Source organism: Euphorbia lathyris, chromosome 2, assembly GCF_963576675.1.
Source record: "Euphorbia lathyris chromosome 2, ddEupLath1.1, whole genome shotgun sequence".
Lineage (NCBI taxonomy): Eukaryota > Viridiplantae > Streptophyta > Magnoliopsida > Malpighiales > Euphorbiaceae > Euphorbia > Euphorbia lathyris.
The window spans coordinates 135,579,727-135,604,225 of record NC_088911.1 but is presented as its reverse complement, the minus strand read 5'-3'; the positions used below and the strand labels follow the sequence as shown (position 1 = coordinate 135,604,225).

Below are 24,499 nucleotides of genomic sequence, written 5' to 3'. Positions count from 1 at the left end.
TATCCACTATCATATTTTTCTCAATTCCCAGTAAACTCATATCACTCTCGATCACCCTCCTCCAAGTTTGCTTAGGTCTTCCCCTACCCCTCACCACTACATCCCTTTGCCACTCTTCGGTTCTCCTAACAGGCGCATCAAGCGCTCTACATCTCACATGGCCAAACCACCTTAGTCGGTTTTCTCTCATTTTATTCTCAATAGATGTGACCCCTACTTTTATCCTAATTATTTCATTACTCACCCGATCTTTTCTCGTATGACCACATATCCATCTCAACATACGCATCTCCGTCACCGACATCTTATGGATGTGGCAGTGTTTCACTGCCCAACACTCCGTACCATATAACAATGCTGATCTAATTACCGTCTGGTAGAATTTTCCCTTCAATCTATTAGGCATGCCGGAGTCACAAATGAAACTCGTAGCACTCTTCCACTTCGACCAACCAGCTTTAATCCTATCAGCAACATCTCCATATATTTCTCCAACCGTTTGAATAATAGATCCTAAATACCGGAAGCAATCCAAGGCCTTAACAACTCTCCCATCTAGGATGATTGTCTCTGCCTCCCTACTCCTATGACCGCTAAACTTACACTTCAAATATTTTGTCTTACTTCGGCTCAACTTAAAACCTCTAAAAAGTAAAATTCCCTACCAAAAAAAAGTAATAAGTAAAATTAATTAATGTAAAAGTACTCACATTAAGATGCATTTTTACGTCTCATCACATTCAAAAATACTTTGAAGCCTAAATAAAGTTGGTGGCAGTCCATATGATGTGTTTGGTTAGTAAGAAAAATAAGATTGGCGCTCAACTTTAGTCAACAAACCGAACTAACGACACTTTGAAATTTTGCTTTCCATTTCGCCGCGCAGCAAGAAATTTTCACATTCCCGCTTTCCCAATTTCTCTGTTTTTTCTTTCTTTAAAATTTTTAGTAACGTCTCCATTTATCAATTTTTTTGGGACCCAAATCTTGAAAGAAATTGGGAATTTTAATGACATTGACTTCACAAATTTGCAATTCTTGTGCATAGAATGATAGAATTGTTAATAGAAAATTGCTGGAATTAGTAAATTTGTATGGTAGAGAACAAAAATAGAATGGCAATTGCCTTCTTCCATTAAAAAAGTACCAAATACAGTTAGCCCCAAAATGCTAATAACACCTAGGAAAAAAATAATGACTAAATCAAAGATCCCCAAACAAAAAATCACAAACATACACTCTCAACAACTGAATTGGGTCAGCTAATACAGCAATTTCGCTTGATTTTTTTATGTGTTTTTGAAGAATTTCATTCACTAAGCATACACAGAACCATAAGATAACGCCATTAATAGAACAGCAGCTTGTTCTTCTTCACCTAACTTCCGCCTCTGCTTCTCCTCCGCCGGTGATCTCCGCATCATTACTTCTCTTCCTAAAGCCATCAATCTCTGCTTTAATCCATCTCCTAATTTATTATTACTCGAATTGTGATTCACTTTTCTTGATTTCTTCTCATTTCCTGCTGCTGCTGCTCTGTTCAACCCTAAATTATCTCTTTTCTTCTTCCTGCTCCTGATTCCACACGCGTTACACAGTGACTGCAATGATAAAACAGTAAAAAATCAGCAAAATCAAAATCATAATCAGATCAACAAAACTTCACTCAATCAACGATGATCACGTGTTTCTTTCTACCTTAGGTCCGGCTGGGCCGCCTCTCCACAGCGGCGTCTTTGACGTCCCGCAATCGGCGCAGGTTTTCTTGCTCTGGTTATCTCCTTCCATTGATTTGCTACTCACTTCCTCACCATCTGATCCCTGCAATAGAAACAGATAAACAGAGCCTGATCAGCTAAGATTACGATAAGATCACAGATCAAATCAAATCACTCAAACACACATACCTTTTCACATGGATCCAACATTTCCACGACCTTTAAATTAGATCTACACACGCCGATTGTGCTTCAGCAGCACCAGTAGCAACTAACCGCTGAAGCTCCAAGAAACTCAAAAACAACCACAATGATCACAAAGAACACAGAGATCTAACCAAGAATCGAGATCAATCAATCAATACAGCAAATCGAGAAGAAGAAGACGGCGGATTCACCGGTTAGAAGAGTTGGTAAAGATCGCCAATGGAGGAAATCAAATCAAATCAAATCAAAGCAGAGAGAGTGCTGAAACTAGACGAAGAAGACGAAGTAGAGAGAGTGAGTGTTGATTCAGTAGAGAGAGAAAGGGGAAAAAATGAGGAATCAAACCGACACAGAGACATAAACCACACGCACCAAAACAGATCTGAAAAACGGCTTTATATATGGGAATCGAAACCCTAGCCATCCAGGAACCAATGAAATGACCAAACTGCCCTTTCTATGTGAAACTTTTTTTTTTTAAGACAAAAAACAAACTCACCCGCCAAAAAGAGTTTTCCTGAAAATGAACAAAAAGGGCGCCAATAGATAAATGAATACACCAATTACAATATTAGTTTATTTGAGTGAAAGAGAAAAAAAAAACAACAAAAAAAAGGGCGCCATTGAAAGAGATTTTGGCTCCCAATTGAAAATGTTTTTAAAATTTTAATTTTATATATAATATAATATAATGATAATGAAGGAATGATTGGGTGAAATTAAGTACACACATGTTTACATTAATATTGTGTCACCATTTTTGATTTCATATCCTCCTCCATGGATGATTGGTCATGATGATGATGATGGTAACACCTCACATTTTTATGTTGGTTTGAGATATTGGGAGTCCCTAAAAAAAATTGATGGGTCGAATGTACTTTATATTCGTTAGTTTCGTAAATTTGATTAAAGTGATATGATAAATCTTTAAGAGTCGACGTGGTAAAACAATAGAAGATTTGGACAAATCAAAATGTATATTAGTTTAAACAAGTTTAGAAAACGGTAAGCAAGTTAAGGGATACGATAGGTCATTTTAAGGATTTTTAGATGGTTAATATGTCATTTTAAGTAAGTTCAGTGAGTTAACGATACACTCTATAAGTTTAGGAGCAATATGCCTTTTCGACCAAGTTCAAAGCTCCTAATGTATTAAATGTTTTACGTTAATTAGAAATATAACTACAATATGTATATTTATCATTAATGTGGAAAATCTAGTGGAGGAACTCCCGAAGTATGGTTTGAGACTGCAAATCTCCTGCAATAAGATAGAAAATGTGTCAAATGAGGGGCTTACGTCCGACGACCTCACTCAGATGTCTAAATTAACAGAGTTTGAGAACATACAAATGATGAATAAGATAATTCTAGGATTTAGTATCGAGATACCTTAGTTGTGTACTCATCTTATTCTATTTATAAGATACTCTTAGGCAGTTTGGGGAGAAATTGGTTCTTATGCCCTGCTTCATGCTACAGACACATGTTAGGACGTAAATGAGAGTATATCTTATGGTGGGACAATTGAGATTTGGTATATACAAATTGTAGGTCGTAAATCTCGGGATGAATGTTCCGGTGAATTGGTGCTCCTTCCCAATTGGTCCAAGCGTATGAGGTGGTTATCTTTCATGATTTATTTGATTCGGACGTATTGATTGGTTCACATGACATGTTTCTTTATTTGTCAATTATCATATATCCCCCTTTTGGGTTGTCGAAGTTATTTAGGGGTTCAGTCCAAAAGCACCCTACTCGATGATTTGTAGAACCGAATGATTTTTCAAAGGTCTAAAGTCCAACATCAGCCCGAGGGAAACTGACTGATGAGCCAATTGTTATTTCGACTTTTGACCGACTATAACTGGAACAACCAGCATGTGGTCCCTATTCTCCCCTATGAGCAGTTGGGAAAAGTGGAAAGCTTGGTATTGGTAAGGTTAACTAGCAGGAACATATGTTGTTGTAGAACATGCTCTCCCACTAGAGTAGCCACATCTCGGTAAGTGTATTACCATTTTGAGAAAAAAAAAGTGAAATGATTTTAGACACTTAGGTGGCCTCTTTAATTAGGATTTCATGAGCGGCACGCATATGATGATGTCTATTAAAGCTACAATTTCGATTTTCCAATGTCAGAAAACTGATGCAGCATGACTAAACAGATTTCGTTCGAATCAATGAATCACGTACAATTACTAATCAAAACCTTCAAAATTCAACAAAGAACTTTGGAAAACGAAACTTAAACTCTTAAAACTGACCAATACATCAGAAAATATGATTTAAACAGACAAACCTAATCATAATCCTAATGGTAAAAGGAAAACCTAACCCTAACCCTAGGGGTAAAAGGAACAATTTTTTTTTATAAAAAAGGTCCTACAAATGGTAAATTGTATTTTTAGATCCTAAAAAATGAATTTGTCCAAAAAGCGATTGAACTCGTGGCAAATCATGATTTGATTGTTGGCTCATTTTCAATTAAATTAGGGTCTGAAAAAGCAAAAAATCGAACGTCGTGAAGTCATCATGAAATCATCCATCATATTTATCTAAAAACTTGAATGCTAACTCCTCCACTTCATCATTCTCCCTGGGTGAATAAAATTTGCTCTCGAATTATCATCATCGTCCGAAGAATAATTTGTAAATGGAATCAAATGTTTGGCATTAAAAACATTGGCAATACGAAATGCCCATGGAGTTGCAAATGATACGCATAGATTGATATTCTCAATGATCTCCACTGGTCCAATCATTTTGGCCGACAACTTGTTATACTCGCCAACAAGGGACCTATCTTTTGTAAGAACATCTCACACAAAAGTCGCCTACCTTAAAATCCACATTCCGCCTATTTTTATCAGCAGACTACTTATACTTACCCACAACTTTTAGTAGATTAACATGGACAGATTGATGTACATCATGCAAGCCCTCCAGAAAAGTTTCAGCCCTCCCATGAACCAGTCTTGTGTGACATGCAAAGCTATGTGGTGGAACCAGGATATGAAGTTTCTAAGGGGCTCAATGGGTCACTAGCGGAGGCCATTGAGATCAGAAATGATCTTGTGGACCTTCGCATCTGCCATAAATCTCAAGAGAAAAAGGTCTTTTAGGAGGTTGAAGGAGTCGATCGATTATGGAGCCAGCCCATGATACCATTCCTGGGCCCTCCCTGATAAGGTTATCGAAAAAACCTTGCACATAATGTCTTCGTCTTTTGAGTATAGGTCGATAGTTCTCATAAATGAGTCAACATGGTCGTTAGGGTCCTCTGTTCCGAAATAAAACGCCAGGCAGGAGGGCCTTCCAGTCTCGGGGAAAATGGTTTTCGATGATGCGGTGGACCAGAAAGATCTTGCTGGAGGTTACGTTTCCCCCCATTACTCCACTAATAGCTCGCTTATCAAGGAAACACTAAATTTTGGCTTCTAGTAGGTCTTCAACTCCGTGGGTGCCATGCCTTGGATTAATGCTTCACTCGCAGGCAGACGGGGCCCGAATGGTGGGATGGAGCTCAGTGGGTTGTTCGGTAAGGGTGCTGCTGTAGGATCTAAAGCCACCAAGCTTCCTAAGTGGGTGTAGACAGTTGTCAGTCCGGCATCCCTCTGAAGGAACTGTCAAATTTTCGCATTCTCCTCCTATAGGCTTGCCTGCTGATTAATGATCTTCATTTGGGCTACCGTCTGGACTGTCTGGACAGTTTGGAAGCTGCAAATGACGTTTATGAGTTAGGAGGTGTTGTAGGCTTTTTATTCTAACGGTTCCACCTAGTCGAGCATGAGGGGGCTAGATTAATCGGTGCCACGACGGGGCTTGGCGATGGTTCTTGTCTCCCATAGTTCGAGGAAGTTCTGGCGGTGGTTGTCAGCATTTTCCTTCAATGGAGTGATTTGCGATGGGTCTTCCATTGTACTGTACGTGGTATGCTTTAGACCGGTATGAGGTTCGCTTGCTCTCCACGCTCACCTCACCAAATAATGGAGATGTGGGGGAGCGATAGGCATTTGCGATTAGACATCTTCTCTGTGCAGGGAGTGGTCTCTGAAAACACTTTGACGCTCAAGTTAGTTTTCGAGTAGATAGAAAGATAAAGTAGTAAATTAGAGAGAGAAAGTGGGCAGACTTTATTTAGTGGTTAGTGAGTTCCTTTTATAAACAGGGAGAAGCCTCTTAGTGGGTCTTATGATTCTAGTTGGGTTGATTTGGGTTGGGCTTGGCCCATCGCTCTCCTAGCTTTCATCTCTCAGTGTCAGTGTCGGCTCAGCAGAGTGCTTTCGACGTTGGTGTTCTTTCTAATCTCTATGCATTTCGCCGCTCCACCGGAAATTCCTTCTCACCCTACCGTACTCGAGTTTGACAGATTCCACTGCCTGTCCAGGGTTGAGCCCTGGGATTTGTCGGCGTGCGAAGGAAGCAATCTTAGTCTGAGGAAGATAAAGCAAGAGGAGTTTGTTCAGTAAGTAAGGAAATTTACTTAGTAGTACAAAGCAAGCTTTTACCTTATCGGTAAGTTTTCATCAAGATTATTTCTTTTAGTATTATGATTATTTCTTTTAGTATTATGATTATCAAAGAAATTATTTTTCAAATTTCTTTAGATAAAAGTTAAATGAATGAAATATCGTAGCTTATGAAATAAAATTAGTTAATTTAGCAAAGAAAACAAAACTAGGTTAAAATTTATAGTAATTTAATTAGGAGAAGCCAATGAAAATAAGCCTCAACCAAAAACAGAAATTGAAAAATTGAATTAAAATGTAATTCAGATTGGTTGGTGTTTTTTTTTTTAACTTCGGTTTTCGGTTCGGTTTGGGTAAAAATTAATAAAAATAATTAATTGAGGTTAGAATTTTTAAATCAGAGTGTAAAAGCATATTATATTTGTTATATATAAAAAATAAGATCATATTGAGAATTAAGTTTGATAATATGATTTAGTTGTAATTTTATAGTTATATGATATTAATGTAAGAAACGGAATAAATGGTCAAATTGGTCTTTAAAGTTGGTATAAAGGGTCAATTTAGTCCAAATCAATCGTTGGATATCAACTCAATCCTTAAAGTTGGCATGTTGGGTCAAATTAACACATAATCAAATGAGCCCTAAAAGTATAATATATTTGATACCCGAACTTTATCATTTTTACATTTTGATACATGAAATGTATTTTTATACTTAAAAACCATTATATTATGCGCTGCCACATAACGTTTTTAACATTGCCGCATTACTTTATACTCTAGTGCATCAATATTATATATTAATAAAAACCATTTTCAAATCATGAATCTTATACGAAGTTTATTCTTTTATTTTTTTTTATTTTCTTAAAATAAAAAATTCCATATTTTTGGTTAATGAAATAATAATATCAAGTAATAATATATGACAAAAATAAATTTCGGATATACTTTAATAAAAGATAATATACACAATTTTGGATAAGAACTAATTGAATTTAGAATTTTAAATTATAATGAATTATTTATTTTTAAAGTTTTTGGTAATGAAATAATTATATTAAGTGATAAAATGTGAGAAAATAAAAAGAGGCCAAAACCGAAATAACAAAGAAAATCTCTAAAAATATCTCGAAATAGAAGTATAGATTACGAACAATTAGTGCAGATAGAAACTCCTCAAAACAGAGAAAAAAATGTCACTAGACTCTTTAGTGCATCAATATTCTGCACTGACGCGTAAAGTGAGCGTCGACACGAAATCGTTATGCGGTTGCGTAGAATATAACAATTTTTAAGTATAAAAATAGATTTCAGGTATTAAAATGTAAACATTATAAAGTTCAAGTATCAAGAATATATAATACTTTCAGGGCTGATTTGATCTCGGATTAATTTTATCATCCACGCCAACTTTAAGGACTGAGTTGATACCCAAAGATTGATTTCCGCTAAATCCACCCATCATGCAACTTCGTGGGCCAATTTTAGCCTTTATTCGTAAAATGCGATGTATATTTTAGCCCACTCAGTCACTAAATCCATAGTTTCTGCCCAGCCCACTCATTCAGTCAGAGACTCAAATCGAAAGAGGAACTCAATAACTCAACCCTAAAAGACCTAACTTCCTGTTCTCGCTCTCGCCCTCTCCAGCTCCTCTAAATTCCGGCGCAAAATCGTCTTGCTTTGCTCCTGAGGCGACCGGTGACTACTGAGACCGACTGAGAGAGAGGTATGAGTCCATACTTACTTGACTGTAATTAGGGTTTTTAGGTTGTCTGAAATTGTAAGCAGATTATTTGGGTTCTCGTCAGAAACTATGCATACAGAGGTATGAATCGTGTTATTTGAAATGTTATTTGCTCCAATACTGTGTTTTTATTTATTCTGTATGTAATTGTATCTCAATCGAAGTTGATAAATTGCTAGTAATTGTATCTTTAGATTCATATTCAAATTTGTATGAACCTTTGTTTGTTTATCCAGAAATTTGGGGCTAACTGGTAAAGAAAATTGTGTATTAGTATTCCAGTTACCTCTAAATAAGTGTTGGTTTGGTTTGAATTAGGTCTTCATTAGATGGGCATAGAATAGTTAATTTTGTGCTTGTTTTCTATTGTAATTTGTTTAATGTTTTAAGCTTGAACATCTTGATTTCAAAACTTATGTCGTAGCAGTTGAATATTTGTTTCAAATTGGACTCCAGCTGGAGAATACCTTAATTATGTTGCTTTGATTTGTTGAATCAATTGAATGTTTCTTGCAAATTTGTTAACATTTTAAGCTTGATGTTGAAAAGTAAAAGTAAGAATCTTGATTTCAAAAAACTTTTGTTCAGGCAATTGCATATTTGTATCAAATTGGACTCTTGCTAGAGAATATCTTAATTATGTTGCTTTGATTTGTTGAAGCAATTGAATATTTGTTGTAATTTTGTTAATGTTCTAAGATTGATGATGAGAAGTAGGCATCTTGATTTCAAAACTTTTGTTGAAGCAATTGAATATTCGTATCAAATTGAACTCCGGCTAGAGAATATCTTAATTATGTTGCTTTGATTTGTTGAAGCAATTGAATATTTGTTGTAATTTTGTTAACGTTCTAAGATTGATGATGAGAAGTAAGCATCTTGATTTCAGAACTTTTGTTGAAGCAATTGAATATCTGTAAAATTGGACTCTGGCTAGAGAATATCTTAATTATGTTGCTTTGGGGCTAACTGGGAAAGGAAGTTGTGTGTTAGTATTTCAATTACCTCTAAATAAGTGGTGGCTTGGTTTGAATTAGGTCTTCATTAGATGGGCATAGCATAGTTAATGTTTTAAGCTTGAACATCTTGATAGCGAAACTTATGTTGAAGCAGCTGAATATTTGTTTCAAATTGGACTCCGGCTGGAGAATATCTTAATTATGTTGTTATGATTTGTTGAATCAATTGAATATTTGTTGCAATTTTGTTAACATTTTAAGCTTGGTGATGAAAAGTAAAAGCAAGCATCTTGATTTCAAAACTTTTGTTGAGGCGATTGAATATTTGTATCAAATTGGACTCCGGCTAGAGTATCTTAATTATGTTGCCTTGATTTGTTGAAGCAATTGAATATTTGTTGTAATTTTGTTAACGTCCTAAGATTGATGATGAGAAGTTAGCATCTTGATTTCAAAACTTTTGTTGAAGCAATTGAATATTTGTTTCAAATTGGACTCCGACTAGAGAATATCTTAATTATGCTGCTTTGATTTGTTAAAGCAATTGAATATTTGTCCCAATTTTATTAACATTTTGATGATGAAAAGTAAAGCATATTGATTTCAAAACTTTTGTTGAAGCAATTGAAGATTTGTTTCAAATTGGACTCCGGCTAGAGAATATCTTAATTATGCTGCTTGGATTTGTTAAAGCAATTGAATATTTGTTAACATTTTGATGATGAAAAGTAAAGCATCTTGATTTCAAAACTTTTGTTGAAGCAATTGAATATTGTTCCAAATTGTACTCCGTCTAGCGAATAACTTAATTATGTTTTGATTTGGTGCAGGATGGATTCAACAATTAAGCATGCTTTAGTGGTGAAAGTTATGGGTCGAACTGGATCCAGGGGGCAGGTGACTCAAGTTAGAGTCAAGTTTCTAGATGACCAGAATCGGTTCATTATGCGGAATGTGAAGGGACCAGTTAGAGAAGGGGATGTGCTAACCCTTCTCGAGTCTGAGAGAGAAGCTAGGAGGCTCCGTTGATCATCCGCCTATACATGGCCTTTGTTTTTTGATTTTATGGTTTTGGTGAGAGTACAAGTATCTGTTTCTGATGTGGTTGCTAGAAAGAATTGGAATTTTTTTATGTTTATTTTTTCTTTGTTGTAGCAAAGACTTGATTACAGATTATCTTGCTGGTAGTGCTTGAAATTTTTGAAGTATGAAAGTCCCAAATTTAACTTAGTGATTTTGCTTGTTGAGATGTATAATACATCAAGTTATGTTATGTCAGATGTTAAAAGCATGGCAGAGTGTCTATCAATTTTAGACTTCCGTTAAAGGGATACCGATTCAAATTCTCGAAATCTTCTCTTATTTGCCATAAGCAGATTTAATCATATAGTAAGGATGACCAGATCATCCTTTAAGCGATACCTGTTTAAGGGATACTTGATTCAATTTGTCAAAATCTTCACTTATTCGCCCAAATGTTCATAGGCTAGTAAAAAATCCTTACCAAGTTCCATAAGTTGATGTGAGATTTTAGTATGGATATTGAAACCGGTTATTATGTTATAATCGTATTATGTATTCTATAATCTATAACGCGAAAGTGATAATAATAGTATAACCGATGAAATTTAACAGTAAAAACATGCTAACAACTAAAGGCAGTGTTTCAAACTCCAGGACTTGTTTCGCATCAGTAGCTAAACAATATCATATTTAACACAATATCATATTATTATCTTTCCACAATTATTCATGTCCTACATAAATTCAGCATCATCTGGTACTGATGATGACTGGAACCGGCTTGAAGTGAGACCCTGTCAAGCAGTCATAACGAATAAACTCTTTGGCCTAATTGCAGCTTGAAAAAACGCAGCAGTCATAATGAATAAACTCTTTGCCCTAATTGCAGAAAGAACAAATTCATGACGCCAAGAGAAACATAATCTACCGATTGTTCAAACAAGTTCAAAATCAATCTACGAGATTCTCAATCAGACGGACCAAGTTTACATAGGCTGTGGCAAAATGACTACGATTCTGCTGCCAACTCCATCAAATTTCTGTCTTCACTTCACAAATGGAACCCCAGAAGGAGTTCGTCGAGCATATTCATCATACTGTGACCCAAAAAACTGCCTCAAGAAAAATTCTTCATACGGTATTCGATCTGCAAAGAAACGCCAGACTACGAGTGCAAATGCAATTGTCGATAAGGGATTACACATCATTATTTGAGTTCCGACTGACCAGATGAAGAAACCACAATATCCTGGGTGACGAATAAATCTATAAATTCCATTAGTAATCAGCTTGTGATGCTCTTCATGATAAACCTTGATAAGATGAGTAAACGCTTGCCCAGCTGTTATTATAGCCAGTTTCCGAATAACTTCTCCGATAACCACGAGTGCAAGACCTACGTTACTCACCCACCAATATTCCTTCAATCCAGGAAATAAAAAGATTTCAACCAAGTATTCAAGCACCGAAAAGATCATTGCCAGAAGATAATTCTTGCTGAGTAACAGCGATTTAATTGTAACATTTGACTTCCCATGAATGCCAATTGCCAGAAAGTACTCGGAACTATGAAAGAAGATGATTGACAAAAACATCTGAGACAACTGTCTGCAAGCTGTGTAACTGAAGATCTCTGTCATTTTACTGCGTTTCAGTCTCTGATATACGGAATCTACAGTGCTAAGCTATCTTAGTTAATGACTAGGATGAACCAAATATGAGTAAGCAAGCACTCTAGACCTGAAAAAGAAGCAGAGCTGTATATCATTAACACCAAAGCTTGAACTTGGTTATCAACCAAAAACTGCTTCAAAAATGACATCCTTGAAAATAAATTCTTCTGCAAAAGAGAAAAAGGAAACTTAGGGAAGTGAACATGAATATTTAACTGTCAGGATATGAATCTGCTCAATGAATATAGATAATCTCTAATGTGGTGAAATCATGAAAGTATATAAACATCTTCGTTATCCATCTTCAACACAGTCCAGTAAATGAATTAAAACAAATAAAGTAAGCTACATAAGCTTGGGAATGTATCAACACCTTAGGGAAACAACTAAAAAATGGTAACAGTTAAAGAGGCAAACAGAACATACAGCATGATTTTACACAAATCATAGAAAAGTATACTGATCTCTGACTTCACAATCACAATCGCCATTACAAAAACGAATTCATGATTCATCATCCAATCAATATGACATTAAAAATTACACTAATAAATCATAATATCATATCATATCGCACATTGAAGATCTTCGAATAGGAAATGAAATAAATTCGTTTTTATTGTACATATTACTGATCCTAGATCATCAAATCAACTCTTCTCTTCTGTCAATCTAAAGATACAATTACTAGCAACCATTTCTCAACTTCGATTGAGATACAATTACAGACAGAATAAATAAAAATACAGTATTGAACCAAATAACACGATTCATACCTTTGTTTATAATCTGTATGCATAGTTTCTGACCAGAACCCAAATAATCTGTTTATAATTTCAGACCAACTAAAAAACCCTAATTACAGTCAAGTAAGTATATATACATACCTCTCTCAGTCAGTCTCAGTAGTCAGCGGTCGCCGGAGGCGCAAAGCAATACGATTTCGCGCCGGAATTTAGATGAGTTGGAGAGGGTGAGATCGACGACAGGAAGTCAGGTATTTAGGGTTAAGTTGTTAGTTCCTCTTTCGATCTCATTCTCTGACCCGAGTGGGCTGGGCAGAAAGAAACCATGCATAGCGTGTGAGTGGGTTAAATTCGATTTTTATGGTTTTTATCCAAACCAAACCAAAAACCGAAGTTGCAAAAAAAAAAAAAAAAAAAAAAAGACCGTTAGGTTGAAGAATAAGTTGAAGAATTGAGAATTTGGTTACTTAAATACTGATTTTTTTGGGTCCAAAGATCTGATTATCACATTCCACGAGCATTGCAGCTTTTTGTATTTCACGTGTTTCTTCAATTGCAGTCCATATCAGCAATTTGAGGTTCTGTTTTACAATTGGACAAATTTAAAGGGTTATGTTTTACAATTGGACAAATTTGAAGGGTAAATTTTTACAATTGAAAGTGGGGGAACAGTTGCAACATTTGAACAAGTTCAAAATGTTATTTACGAATTAAGCCAAAAGAAAAAAGAGACCATATGAACTGAATTATAATTTGGTTCGATTTTTTTGATTTTTAGTTTTTAATTCGGTTTTCTTCACCTTTATTTTCATTGGCTTCTCCTAATTAAACTACTAAAAATTTTAACATAATTTTATTTTCTTTGCTAAATTAACTAATTTTATTTCATAAGCTACAGTAATTTATTTAATTCTTAGCTAAATAAATTAGAAATTTTCTTTGATACTCATGATACTAACATAAATAATTTTGGATGAAAACTTATAATCAATATAAAAAAAAATCTCGATCCACACTATTTCAAAAATATTTATAAATAAAGATAAATAATTATAAAGTCCTTATGTTTTTGCTTAACATATTAGTAGACCCATCATATTATTATAAAGTCCTTAAGTTTTATTTTAATCAATTTTTTAGTCATTCTATTTGTTTTTGTAGATGAAAGTCCAAATTGCCCCTAGTTATTTACATAAAAAAATTTTATCTTTTAGTTTCAAATTTAATCTAAATAGTTTTAATAAAATTTATGAAATATATATACACCGAAATTTATATAATTGTATATACTAATCATTAAAAATGTATTTTTATTCTCTTAAGTTTTTTTTAATATAATGTTTTTTTTGGTAGGATTTAATATAATGTTTTTAAACTAACATTAAATATTAATATTTTTTTTAAAAATCATATATTTTTTTCTTCATATATATAATTTATTAGAGATAAATAAAAATTACTTTTTATATAGTTTTTCTCTTATTTTGATAATTTTTGAAATATTTTTCATTCATTTTTTTAGTCAATAAAATTTAGGCTACTAAATTGAAGTTCTATGATTATATAAAATTTAATAAATAAATTACTCAATATTGTAGAGATTATGTAGGAAAAAAGGAGAAAAAACATAAACAAAAGGAATAATAACTGTTTTATTATTAAAACATAGAGTAAATGATAATTTTGGTATTTTAAAATTTATTTGGTATAGTTTGACCATTGAATCAAACATAAGGACTAAGGAGTTGATGAAAATAAAAATTGAGGGACTATATAATTATTTCTAAAAATTGAGGGACTGACTAGTGTATTAAGTAAAAACCTAGGGACCTTATAATTATTTACCCTATAAATAATTATGCTTAAGATAGAAGTTAGTTAAATTTCTTTTAAAAAAATTACATTTCAATTAAAGAATTTTCATAATATATATAAAATTTAGTATGATTTGAGTTCTAAATGGTTAACTCGGTTTAATGTTCGTTAACCTCCACTAGGATGGAGTTCTAGATACACTATGATACTAAATGATATTATGTAAAATGAGAATACGTGGATGACGTTATTTCCGCCCTCTTTAGAGTTAAATGACATGTGTGGGATTTAGCGGTCCAAACATGACTATAGAAGTCCAAATACAATAATCGGAGCTTCGATCTCCAATTATTCTTCTAGAATCCTATAAGATAAATGATTTAGAATTCTTGAAGGATACGCTCATAAGGACTTCTAAAGAGGTGACTAACCTTAACCTAAAAACCCCTATAAATAGACATGTATTGACAGAAGATGTGGTATGTTAACTACTATCTTAAAACTAGTTCATACCCTTCAATTCGATCTTAAGCACAAACCGACTTAGGCATCAGAGCAGGTTCACGAGACTCCAATCCCGTTTGATCTACGCTATTGTTTTGTAGGTTATCAACGACGTCAGATTACTAAGACGCTTTGGACACGTTAACAGAATCAGGTAACTAGTTATCATTGATGCGGTGACCGTCAGCCAGAATTCTCCTCAATTATTCAAATTATTCGGTCATGGCTACATCTAGTCAAGTTCAATTGGAGATTCATCGAAATAACGACAAGGAAGTTAATAAGCAGGTTAGTCCCCAATCTCAACTGATTCTCAATATTAGCTTTTGGCGGAAGAAGTATCTTGGAGGTTTAGCCAGAATTTGGTGGCCATGCGAAAAGAGATGGACGATGCTAAGGCGTCTCACGAGCGGGAGATGGTCGTTTTCCAACAACAATTACGAAAGGTAAAAGAAAACCTCCGAAGTAAGCCCGCTCAAGCAGCGGAATCTAGCCGAGAAATTAGGCAACGCTTTCCATTTACAATACTTTTATTTCGTTTTCCATTTACAACGTTTTTTTTTTTTGCTTTTCTTCGTTTTTCTATTTTTTGTGTTTTTGAATCGAAAGAGAGACTATATTAAGGAGTGAGATTTGAAAAGTTAGAGGTTAGATGGAGATTTGAAGCAAGAAGTTAGGATTACATTATAGGGAACAAAACCGACTAAAAACCGAAAACCGAAAACCGAAAAAATCAGACCAGACCGTAATTCTATTTGATTCGATTCGGGGACTTCGGTTTTCAGTTCTGTTTGGGTAAAAAAAAAGAAAAAAAACCGAATTTAGCCATCTCACTAAATGCATAGTTTCTGCCCAGCCCACTCACTCAACAACTCAACCCTAAAAGACCTAACTTCCTGTCGTCGCTCTCTCTCTCTCTCTCTGCTATTTCTTTCTTTCTTTCCTGAGAGTCGACCGACCACCCACTCCAACTCAACTAAATTCCGGCGCATAAGCGTGTTGCTTTGCTCATCCGGCGACCGCTGACTACTGAGACTATCTGAGAGAGGTATGAATATATACTTACTTGACTGTAATTAGGGTTTTTAGTTGGTCTGAAATTATAAACAGATTATTTGGTTCAATACTGTATTGTTATTTATTCTGTCTGTAATTATATCTCAATCGAAGTTGAGAAATGGTTGCTTTAGTAATTGTATCTTTAGATTTCACATTCAAATTTGTATGAACTTTTGTTTGTTTATCCAGAAATTTGGAGCTAACTGGAAACAGAATCTTCGAATACTTCGAATTGGACTCTGTCTAGCAAATAACTTAATTATGTCGTTTTGATTTGGTGCAGGATGGATTCAACGATTAAGCACGCTTTGGTGGTGAAAGTTATGGGTCGAACTGGATCCAGGGGGCAGGTGACTCAAGTTAGAGTCAAGTTTCTTGATGATCAGAATCGGTTCATTATGAGGAATGTGAAGGGACCAGTTAGAGAAGGGGATGTGCTAACCCTTCTCGAGTCTGAGAGAGAAGCTAGGAGGCTCCGTTGATCATCCGCCTATACATGGCCTTTGTTTTGATTTTATGGTTTTGGTGAGAGTACAAGTCTCTGTTTCTGATATGGTAGCTTGAAGAATTGGAATTTTGTTTATGTTTTCTTTGAATTGGATTACTGATTATCTTGATGGTAGTGCTTGAAATTTTTGAAGTATGAAAGTCCTAAATTTAACTTAATGATTTTGCTTGTTGAGATGTATGTATTACTATCAAGTTATGTGAGATGTATGCACTAAAGGGATACCTGATTCAAACTGTCAAAATCTTCTCTTATACTCCATAAGCGGACTTAATCATTAAACAAGTTCAGAGACTAGTGAAACACTAGTCGAAGACCGGCTGGTTGCGCGTGCTATATATATATATATATATATATATAATGCATTTAACCAATTTTATGATTGGTACTTGATAGAAATCATTTTTGTGGTGTCTTGTTTTACATTTTCTGGTTTCTATAATCTTAGCTCATACAATGTGTAATTGGTGTATGCATATCTTTAGAACCATTCATGTATTATCCATGAACTCACTGTATCTGTAGTAGTAATTGAACTACTGAACAATTTTGATGCTGCTGAAGGAGGCATGGGCAAGCTAGCTCGGTCCGGGCTGCCTTCTCTTGAGCTACTTAAACTTGTCACCAATGAAGATGCATTAGACAAGTGATGAGTTCCCATGTTAGCCTTGCTGATCCAGGTGCATTTTCCATTCTGTTTCACTTTGATTGTTCTTATGTGCAGACATGGATTCTATTATCCCATTATTGTTAGATCGAATGTGATTTATAGTAGCTTCATTAGTTGGTCCTATGTCTTTGTTTCACCTTGCCACTTCTCCTGCAAGAAGTGCATTGCTTTTTCCATGATTCTTTCAACACCATATCTTGTTATGTCAAAATTTGTTATGGCGTGGATTAACTCCATGGAATTTAATTGCTGATATGTCATATGTGGATATATAAAGTGAAACCAATTGAAAGAACCTGAAACAAAGTGAAACCAATTGAAAGAAGCTGAAAGAGGATTTGGCCAATTTATAGTTCATCAAATTAACAGAATTGCACAAGAGTATGATTAGTTAGTATTGGCCAGAAAGTTTGTTAAAGAGTTAGAGAGTTAGTTTGGCGTCATGCCACATCATCAGCATTGTGTAGTCCGCTCTGCCAAATTGAAATGTTGAAGAACTATGCTTTCCTGTCTGCAGTCCGCTCTGTATCACCGATTGATTCCTGTTCCTCCACCTTATTGTCACCGATAATCAGTCATCACCAGTGACAGGAGACTGCAAATGGATGGCTAAGCCGTAAAATTCAATAAGGTCACTGATTTATTTTTGATGGATTGATTCTTCTTCTGATTTCCTTTTCCTTTCATGTTGTTTAAACTTTGATGGCTTGTGTCTTCTGATTAAATTACTTTAAGATGCTTTCAATTTCTAAATCATATTAAAGCCACCAGCAGATTAGTAGTTCTACTTATTATCTATTAATTGCGTGATATAGAAAAGAGTTAGATTGACAGAAGAGAAGATTTGATTTGATGATCTAGGATTAGTATGAAAAAACAGTCAAAGATCTTCAGTGTGATACGATATGATGTTATTATTTATTAGTGTAATTTTTTGTTGAAAATTTAATATCATGTTAATTTGATGATGAATCATGAATCGTATTTGTGAAGTCAGATATCAGTATACTTTTCTATGATTTGTGTAAAATCATTTTGTATGTTTTGTTTTGATTTGTTTTGATTCATTTACTGGACTGTGCTGAAGATGGATAACGAAGATGTTTATATTGCTAGAATATTTCAGTTTTCAGAGATTATTTATGTTCTTTGAGCAGATTCATATCATGACATTGCCCCGGGCTCATCCCACTGCTTGTGAGCTTACGGTTTCATGTTCTATTTCACTCCCCGATGGGGATTTTTTTGTTAAATATTCATGCTCAACTTACCTAAGTTTCCTTTTTCTCTTTTTGCGTAAGAATTTATTTTCAAGGATGTCATTTTTGAAGCAGTTTTTGGTTGATAACCAAGTTCAAGCTTTGGTGTTAAATGATATACACCTCTGTCTGCTTACTCATTTTTGGTTCATCTTAGTCATTAACTAAGATAGCTTAGCACTGTAGATTCCGTATATCAGAGACCGAAATGTGGTAAAATGACGGAGATCTTCAGTTACACTTTGTATCTTAGCTGTTTCCTTGTAACATTTGTTTTTTTTTTTTTTTTTTTTTCCTGTTGTTTTACTCCAAACAACATATACAAAGTGTTGAGTTAAGATTGAAAAACAACTACTAATAACAAATATAGAAGGATTATCGGTCAATATCTACCGGTCGTGTTTAAGGACAAGGCTATATGGACCGCTTACGTCCTGTTTAGATGCTCAAAATAGAGAATTCTGATTTTCCCCGTCTAGGTTCCGTGCCCTGGGCGTTTTGGTCTCTTGGCCGTTGTTTGGCCGCCTAGGTCCCATTTGGGAGCCGTTTGAACGCGCCTTAGAATGTTGTTATATAATTCAGAATAGATTAACAATGAAGTTCTTACTTGTTTAACTGTAAAACTTGTTTTCTCTAGTATGTAGGCTAGAGGAAGAAGAAGAAGAATTAGAAAGAGAGAGAGAGAAGAAAGGGTAGAAAAGGGAAATAGTATTCTTCATTAATTTAGGATCACTTTTACAAAGGACATATACACCTCATATATAGCAGTACAACCATGATGTGGCAATTGTGGTTACAGAAAGGACAAAAAGCAGTACAATAGCTTTGCAAACTAGTGACAACTGCCTTTAGGGAATAAACAGAAAGATAACAAACTACCAACTATAAAGGACAAAATAATAATTAACTAATTAACTAACTACTCATTAATTAATCTCAAATGATTTAATTAATCACACTTAGCTGTTGATCTTCGTTTGTACGTAACAATTCCTCCCTTTTTTGCACATTCTTGTCCCCAAGAATGGTAAAACTCCAGAAATTGAGCTGCAATCAGCGAATTATCCTCCCAAGTAGCATCAATCGTAGGCAAACCCAACCACTGGATTAACAACTGAGGTGTTGCATTATTGTCAACAATTGCATTGCGAGTTTTAAGCACCTTTGCTGGTTGAATTGTAAAAGCTTCATCCTGGATGGGAGGCAAGGTGGTCAACACTGGTAGGTTTGGGGAAGACTTCCTTTTAAGCAATGATATGTGAAACCCAAGAAGGGGGCAACCACCTGGAAAGGCCCATAGAACTTAGCTGAGAGTTTAAGGGAACTTCTGATGGCCACTGTAGTTTGTCTGTAGGGCTGTAGTTTAAGATAGACCCAATCCCCAATTCCCTGTCAGTCCTTTTTTTTATTAGCTATCTGCTTCATCATGTTTTGAGCAGTAGTGAGGCATTCCTTAATGGTGGAGTTCATATGTTCTCTGGCCTTTAATAAGTCTATTACTGCTGCCACATGAGCGTCAGTAGAAGGTAAATTAGGAAGGGAAGGATTAGTACCATAGAGAGCTTGGAAGGGTGTCATCTTGATGGCACAGTGAAAGCTTGAATTGTACCAATACTCGGCTAAACTGAGCCAGGTTGACCACTTCTTAGGGGTAAGAAAAGTCATGCTTCGTATGTAGTTTTCCAAACACTGATTTAATCTATCAGACTGCCCATCTATCTGTGGATGATAAGCAATGTTGTACAACAATTGTGTGCCCAATAGCTTCATGAATTCTTTCCAAAAAATGCATGTGAAGATCCGTCTTTGTCAGATACAATTGTCTTGGGCATACCATGAAGTCGAAAGACGTTGTCCAAGAAGGCCTTAGCTACCACAGATGCATGGAAGGGGTGGGTTAAGGGTATAAAGTGCCCTGTTTTGGTGAACCTATCCACCACTATAGTATCGTACCCTCCAGACTTAGGCAATTTCTCTATGAAATCCATGGCAATGTCTTGCCATGCACCTTGTGGAATTGGTAATGGTTGCAGTAAACTAGGGTATGCAGAGGGGCCAGCTTTGCACCTTAAGCAAGTGTCACATGCTGCAATCCAGACAGTGATATGAGGGAGCATCTTAGGCTAGTAAAAAACTTGTTGCAGCCTTGAGAAAGTTCCTCGAATGCCAGAGTGGCCACCCAGGGGAGAGTTGTGACAAGCTTCTATTAGTTGGGATCTCAGGTTGGTAGCAGAACCAATATAGAGTCTTTCCTTGAACTTTAGGACCCCTTGCCTGTAGGAATAGTTGGGATGTTGATGTTGCAGGATTGTGACATGCTGTATAAGTTGTAAAGCCTATTGGTCGCCTTTATAGGAGGAATGCACCTCTTCAAGCCAAGTAGGAACAATTTGGGTAAGTGCTGCAGTAGAAGACAAGGTGAGAGAGGGTTCTTCAAACTGCCTTGACAAGGCATCTGCAACTCTATTTTCAGCTCCGCGTTTGTATGGAATGGTATAGTTCAGCCCTAGTAACTTAGAGACTCCCTTGTGTTGTAGATAAGTGTGCAGCTTCTGCTCAAGCAGGTGTTTAATACTTTCATGATCAGTTTTGATGATGAAAGGTGCATTTTCCAAGTAATGTCTCCATGCAGTACAAGCTTGGATGATAGCTAATAACTCCCTCTCATAGGCCGATAGGCATTGATTTCTTGGACTGAGGGCCTTAGATAAGTAACATAAGGGCTTGTTGTTCTGCATCAGGACAACACTTATCCCTGTGCCACTAGCATCACACTCAAGTGTGAAAGGTTTGGAGAAATCTGGCATTGCAAGCACAGGTACTCTGGACATCAGCTGTTTGAGAACTTGGAAGGCCTGAGTTGCATCAGCAGTCCAATGGAATTGATCCTTCTTAAGTAGATTTGTAAAGGGCCTGCTGATGGTGCCATAATCTTTAATGAATCTCATGCAGTAGCCAGTGAGCCCTAGGAATCCCCTCAACCCCTTTAATGAAATTGGCAAGGGCCAATTCACCATTGCTTCTACCTTTGCAGGGTCTATGGCCACTCATTCCTTTGAGATAATATGCCCTAAGTAAGACACTTGAGGCACCCCAAATTCACACTTAGAAGCTTTGACCAGTAATTGGTGTTGGGTCAGTAACTCAAACACTAGCTGTAAATGGTGTAGGTGAGATTTCAAACTAGGGCTATATATTAGGATGTCATCGAAAAAGACTAGGACAAATTTTCGTAGGTAGGGTTTGAAAACTGAGTTCATGAGGGATTGAAAGGAGGCTAGTGCATTTGTGAGCCCAAAGAGCATAACTAGGAACTCAAAATGCCCTGAGTGAGTTCTGAAGGCAGTTTTCTAAATGTCCTGTTCCTGCATCCTTATCTGATGATAGCCAGCTCGCAAATCCAGTTTGGTAAATATCATGGTCCCTTTGAGTTCATCAATCAACTTTTGAATTACCGGTATAGGAAACTTGTCTTTGGTTGTAGCCTTGTTCAATTCCCTATAGTCAATGCAGAACCTCCATGAACCATCTTTCTTCTTAACAAGAAGTACATGTGAAGCGAAAGGGCTGTTACTAGGTTGAATAATGCCATTGGTAAGCATTTCTTCTATTAGTTTCTCTATCTCATCCTTTTGATGATGAGAGTATCTGTAAGGTCTAACCTTAATGGGTTCTGTGCCTGGTTTGAGAGGTATAACATGGTCATGGGATCTTGAGGATGGTAATGTAGTAGGGGCATGTAACAAATGGTTGTAATTGTCAAAAAGAGGTTCCAGGGCTGGGTTTAGTGGAGGTTTAGGATCCGTTTGAGGGGCAGGTTCTTTTTCTGAATTTATATTGGGCACTGGAGGGGACACTTCAGTCAAGGACATGAGAAAAAGTCTAGTAGTAACCCCTTTCCATCCTTTGGCTACCAAATTATTGACTGACTTCAGAGTCATCAGTTTCAGTGTCACTTCCTCAGTCATACCTTTCAGAGCTATCTGCTTATTATCCTTCTGAAAAGTAACTTGTTTTCTGCAAAATCAAAGGTAACTGGAGAGTGTTCTCTCATCCAGTCCACTCATAGTATTAGATCATACTCCCCTAATTCCAATACCCTGACAGTGAATTCGAACTTAGTATTCTGCATTGTCCAACCACAGTCACTGCATTTGGAAGTCACTAGACCTCGCCATGGGCCGATGAGCCCGCCCTCACGGCCCGAGCCCAGGCCCATTTAGCCGGGCCTGAACACATAAAATTAGTGTCAGGCCCGGTCCAGCCCAAGCCTGAATAAGCCCGTCTAGAAAATGGCCGGGCTTGGGCTATATAAGTACTCGTCGGGCCTGACCCGACCCGACCCGTTATCTATATATACATTTATAAATTTAATATTTATTTAAATGCCCCATATCAACTATTATGTTTATTATTTTTTATTAAAAAATTAGTATTTTATTTTAATTGAATTTTTTTTAATATAGATATGGGCTTAGGCGGGCGGGCTTGGGATTCATTTTTTAGGCCCGAGCCCGACTCTAATTAGTGTGGGCTTGGGATGGGCTTGGGCTTATCAGGTTTTATCAAAAGCCCGATAGGCCCGGCCCAGTCCGGTCCAGCCCGGCCCGGCCCAGCCCAGCCGAGGTCTAGAAGTCTCCATTCGCAACAGAAACAGATGTATGGTGGACTTGTTCCAAGGGTAATTTTGCCTCCTTAGCAAGTTTGAGGTCCACAAAACTAGGGTTGTGCATCGGTTTAAAATCGAACCGAACCGAACCGAATTTACCGAAATATCTAAAAATCTTGTACCGAACTGAACCGACGTCAGAATATAAATCGAACCGAACCGATTTTTTTCGGTTCGGTTTGGTTTTTCCCGAATTAACCGAATTAATATAAAACTTTATAAATAATCTAAAAAGCACAAAGTTTTAATTCATATACTAAGTAAGAGCATAAATTAATGGTTATATTAAATGTTTTTTTTAAGGTAAATAGGTGTTAGATTAGAATTTAATGGTTATATTAAATTCAAAGTTAAGGTAAATAGATGTTAAATTAGAATTTAATGGTTATATTAAATGTTTTTTTTTTTTTTTTGTAGAATCATAAATTCAAAAATTAGTAGGTTGTGTTATCATTAGATAGGTGGTGTGTATAAATTTAGGAAGGATTAGAATTTGTTTTCCAACCATACATGTATAAAAATCGACATAGTAGCAACTAATCGGTGCGGTTCGGTTATTTCGGTTTTTATTAGAAACCGAACTGAATCGCACCGAAAACCGATATTCACCAAAATAACACACCGAATCCGAACCGTGTAATAATAAAACCGAACCGAAAAACCGAACAGTGTCGATTCTGTTCGGTTTTGCGGTTTCAAACCGCATAGTGCACAGCCCTACACAAAACTGTGGGTACTCCCACTATCAATTAAGATCATGATGGTCTTCTTATTAAGGACCCCTTTCAACTTAAGGGTCCCATTTTTGAGCCTCCCCCTAAGGCATTCAATGAGAGCTCAATGTGTTCAGGCTCCCCAACTTCAGGCTCATCAATCTCTTCCTGACTTCTCATATCTAGTTCCTCTATTGTATCTTGCTCGTCTCCCTCTATCTGTATCACATTAAGCTTTTTCTGGGTGCATTTGTGGCATAGGAAGAATCTGTCCCCACATCTCCAGCATGCTCCATGAACTTTCTTAATGGGTGTAGCTGTGGTGTTGGGTTTAGTTTCTAATAGTTTTGGGGTGGTAGTGGTGATCTGTGTAGTTCGTAAGTAAGGCTTGGACATAGTAGTGGCTGTATAGGGAGGTTTAATATTGGTTGGTGTATAGGGTGGATAAGTTTTGGTGAATGCAGGGGATCGAAATGAGGGCTTAGGTTTGAGTAATTCTACCATATCTTCCAGGTGGATCTCTTTTAACTTGGCTTGTTTAATAGTAGCATACAAGTTAATGGGGTGTGAAGATCGGACTGCATATCTTATCTCAGGTTTGAGGCCAGTAGTAAAAGTAAATAGATAATGGGGTTCAAAAATTTCAGGATGTACCTTCTCCATTTTTAGTTTGACAGCTTCGAATTGATATTGGTATTCCACCACAGATCTGGTTTGTCTCAATAAGGAGAGTTGTTCCACCACATCT

At 36.1% G+C, this 24,499-nt stretch overlaps 4 protein-coding genes across 5 annotated transcripts; 2 read left to right on the top strand and 2 right to left on the bottom strand.

The window, feature by feature from the left end:
• Window positions 1–1,107: 1,107 nt before the first annotated feature.
• LOC136216967 (GATA transcription factor 15-like) lies at window positions 1,108–2,292 on the bottom strand. Its single transcript, XM_066003517.1, has 3 exons — window positions 1,908–2,292; window positions 1,699–1,821; window positions 1,108–1,601 (listed from the first exon to the last, which is right to left on the bottom strand). The coding sequence occupies exons 1-3, from the start codon at window positions 1,926–1,928 to the stop codon at window positions 1,317–1,319; spliced, it is 429 nt and encodes a 142-aa protein (XP_065859589.1). The 5' UTR covers window positions 1,929–2,292; the 3' UTR covers window positions 1,108–1,316.
• Window positions 2,293–7,955: 5,663 nt separating this feature from the next.
• Window positions 7,956–10,342, top strand: LOC136220036 (small ribosomal subunit protein eS28x). The gene is made up of 2 exons (XM_066007701.1): window positions 7,956–8,135; window positions 9,943–10,342. Exon 2 carries the CDS (start codon window positions 9,944–9,946, stop codon window positions 10,139–10,141), a length of 198 nt encoding a protein of 65 aa, XP_065863773.1. The 5' UTR covers window positions 7,956–8,135; window position 9,943; the 3' UTR covers window positions 10,142–10,342.
• Window positions 10,343–10,774: 432 nt separating this feature from the next.
• On the bottom strand, window positions 10,775–12,872 carry LOC136220035 (protein-S-isoprenylcysteine O-methyltransferase A-like). Of its 2 annotated transcripts, none has more exons than XM_066007698.1 (2): window positions 12,696–12,872; window positions 10,775–11,875 (listed from the first exon to the last, which is right to left on the bottom strand). In XM_066007698.1, the coding sequence occupies exon 2, from the start codon at window positions 11,773–11,775 to the stop codon at window positions 11,182–11,184; it is 594 nt and encodes a 197-aa protein (XP_065863770.1). In that variant the 5' UTR covers window positions 11,776–11,875; window positions 12,696–12,872; the 3' UTR covers window positions 10,775–11,181. The 2 variants fall into 2 exon arrangements, with proteins under 2 accessions (XP_065863770.1, XP_065863771.1); XM_066007699.1 differs by lacking the exon at window positions 12,696–12,872 and adding an exon at window positions 11,876–11,973 and having other exon boundaries at window positions 10,775–11,768.
• A 2,855-nt stretch (window positions 12,873–15,727) lies between these two features.
• On the top strand, window positions 15,728–16,618 carry LOC136220034 (small ribosomal subunit protein eS28x). The gene is made up of 2 exons (XM_066007697.1): window positions 15,728–15,921; window positions 16,216–16,618. The coding sequence occupies exon 2, from the start codon at window positions 16,217–16,219 to the stop codon at window positions 16,412–16,414; it is 198 nt and encodes a 65-aa protein (XP_065863769.1). The 5' UTR covers window positions 15,728–15,921; window position 16,216; the 3' UTR covers window positions 16,415–16,618.
• The last annotated feature ends 7,881 nt before the right edge of the window (window positions 16,619–24,499 follow it).

Bases quoted from the DNA above. Each gene is read 5' to 3' on its own strand.
- LOC136220034 (XM_066007697.1), top strand. From the start codon at position 16,217: ATGGATTCAACGATTAAGCACGCTTTGGTGGTGAAAGTTATGGGTCGA.
- LOC136220036 (XM_066007701.1), top strand. From the start codon at position 9,944: ATGGATTCAACAATTAAGCATGCTTTAGTGGTGAAAGTTATGGGTCGA.
- LOC136220035 (XM_066007699.1), bottom strand. From the start codon at position 11,957: ATGTCATTTTTGAAGCAGTTTTTGGTTGATAACCAAGTTCAAGCTTTG. The intron at 11,769-11,875 runs GTCTAGAGTGCT...GTAAAATGACAG, and splicing joins CAGCTCTGCTTCTTTTTCAG to AGATCTTCAGTTACACAGCT.
- LOC136216967 (XM_066003517.1), bottom strand. From the start codon at position 1,928: ATGTTGGATCCATGTGAAAAG. The intron at 1,822-1,907 runs GTATGTGTGTTT...TTTCTATTGCAG, and splicing joins TGTTGGATCCATGTGAAAAG to GGATCAGATGGTGAGGAAGT. The intron at 1,602-1,698 runs GTAGAAAGAAAC...TTATCATTGCAG, and splicing joins GCGGCCCAGCCGGACCTAAG to TCACTGTGTAACGCGTGTGG.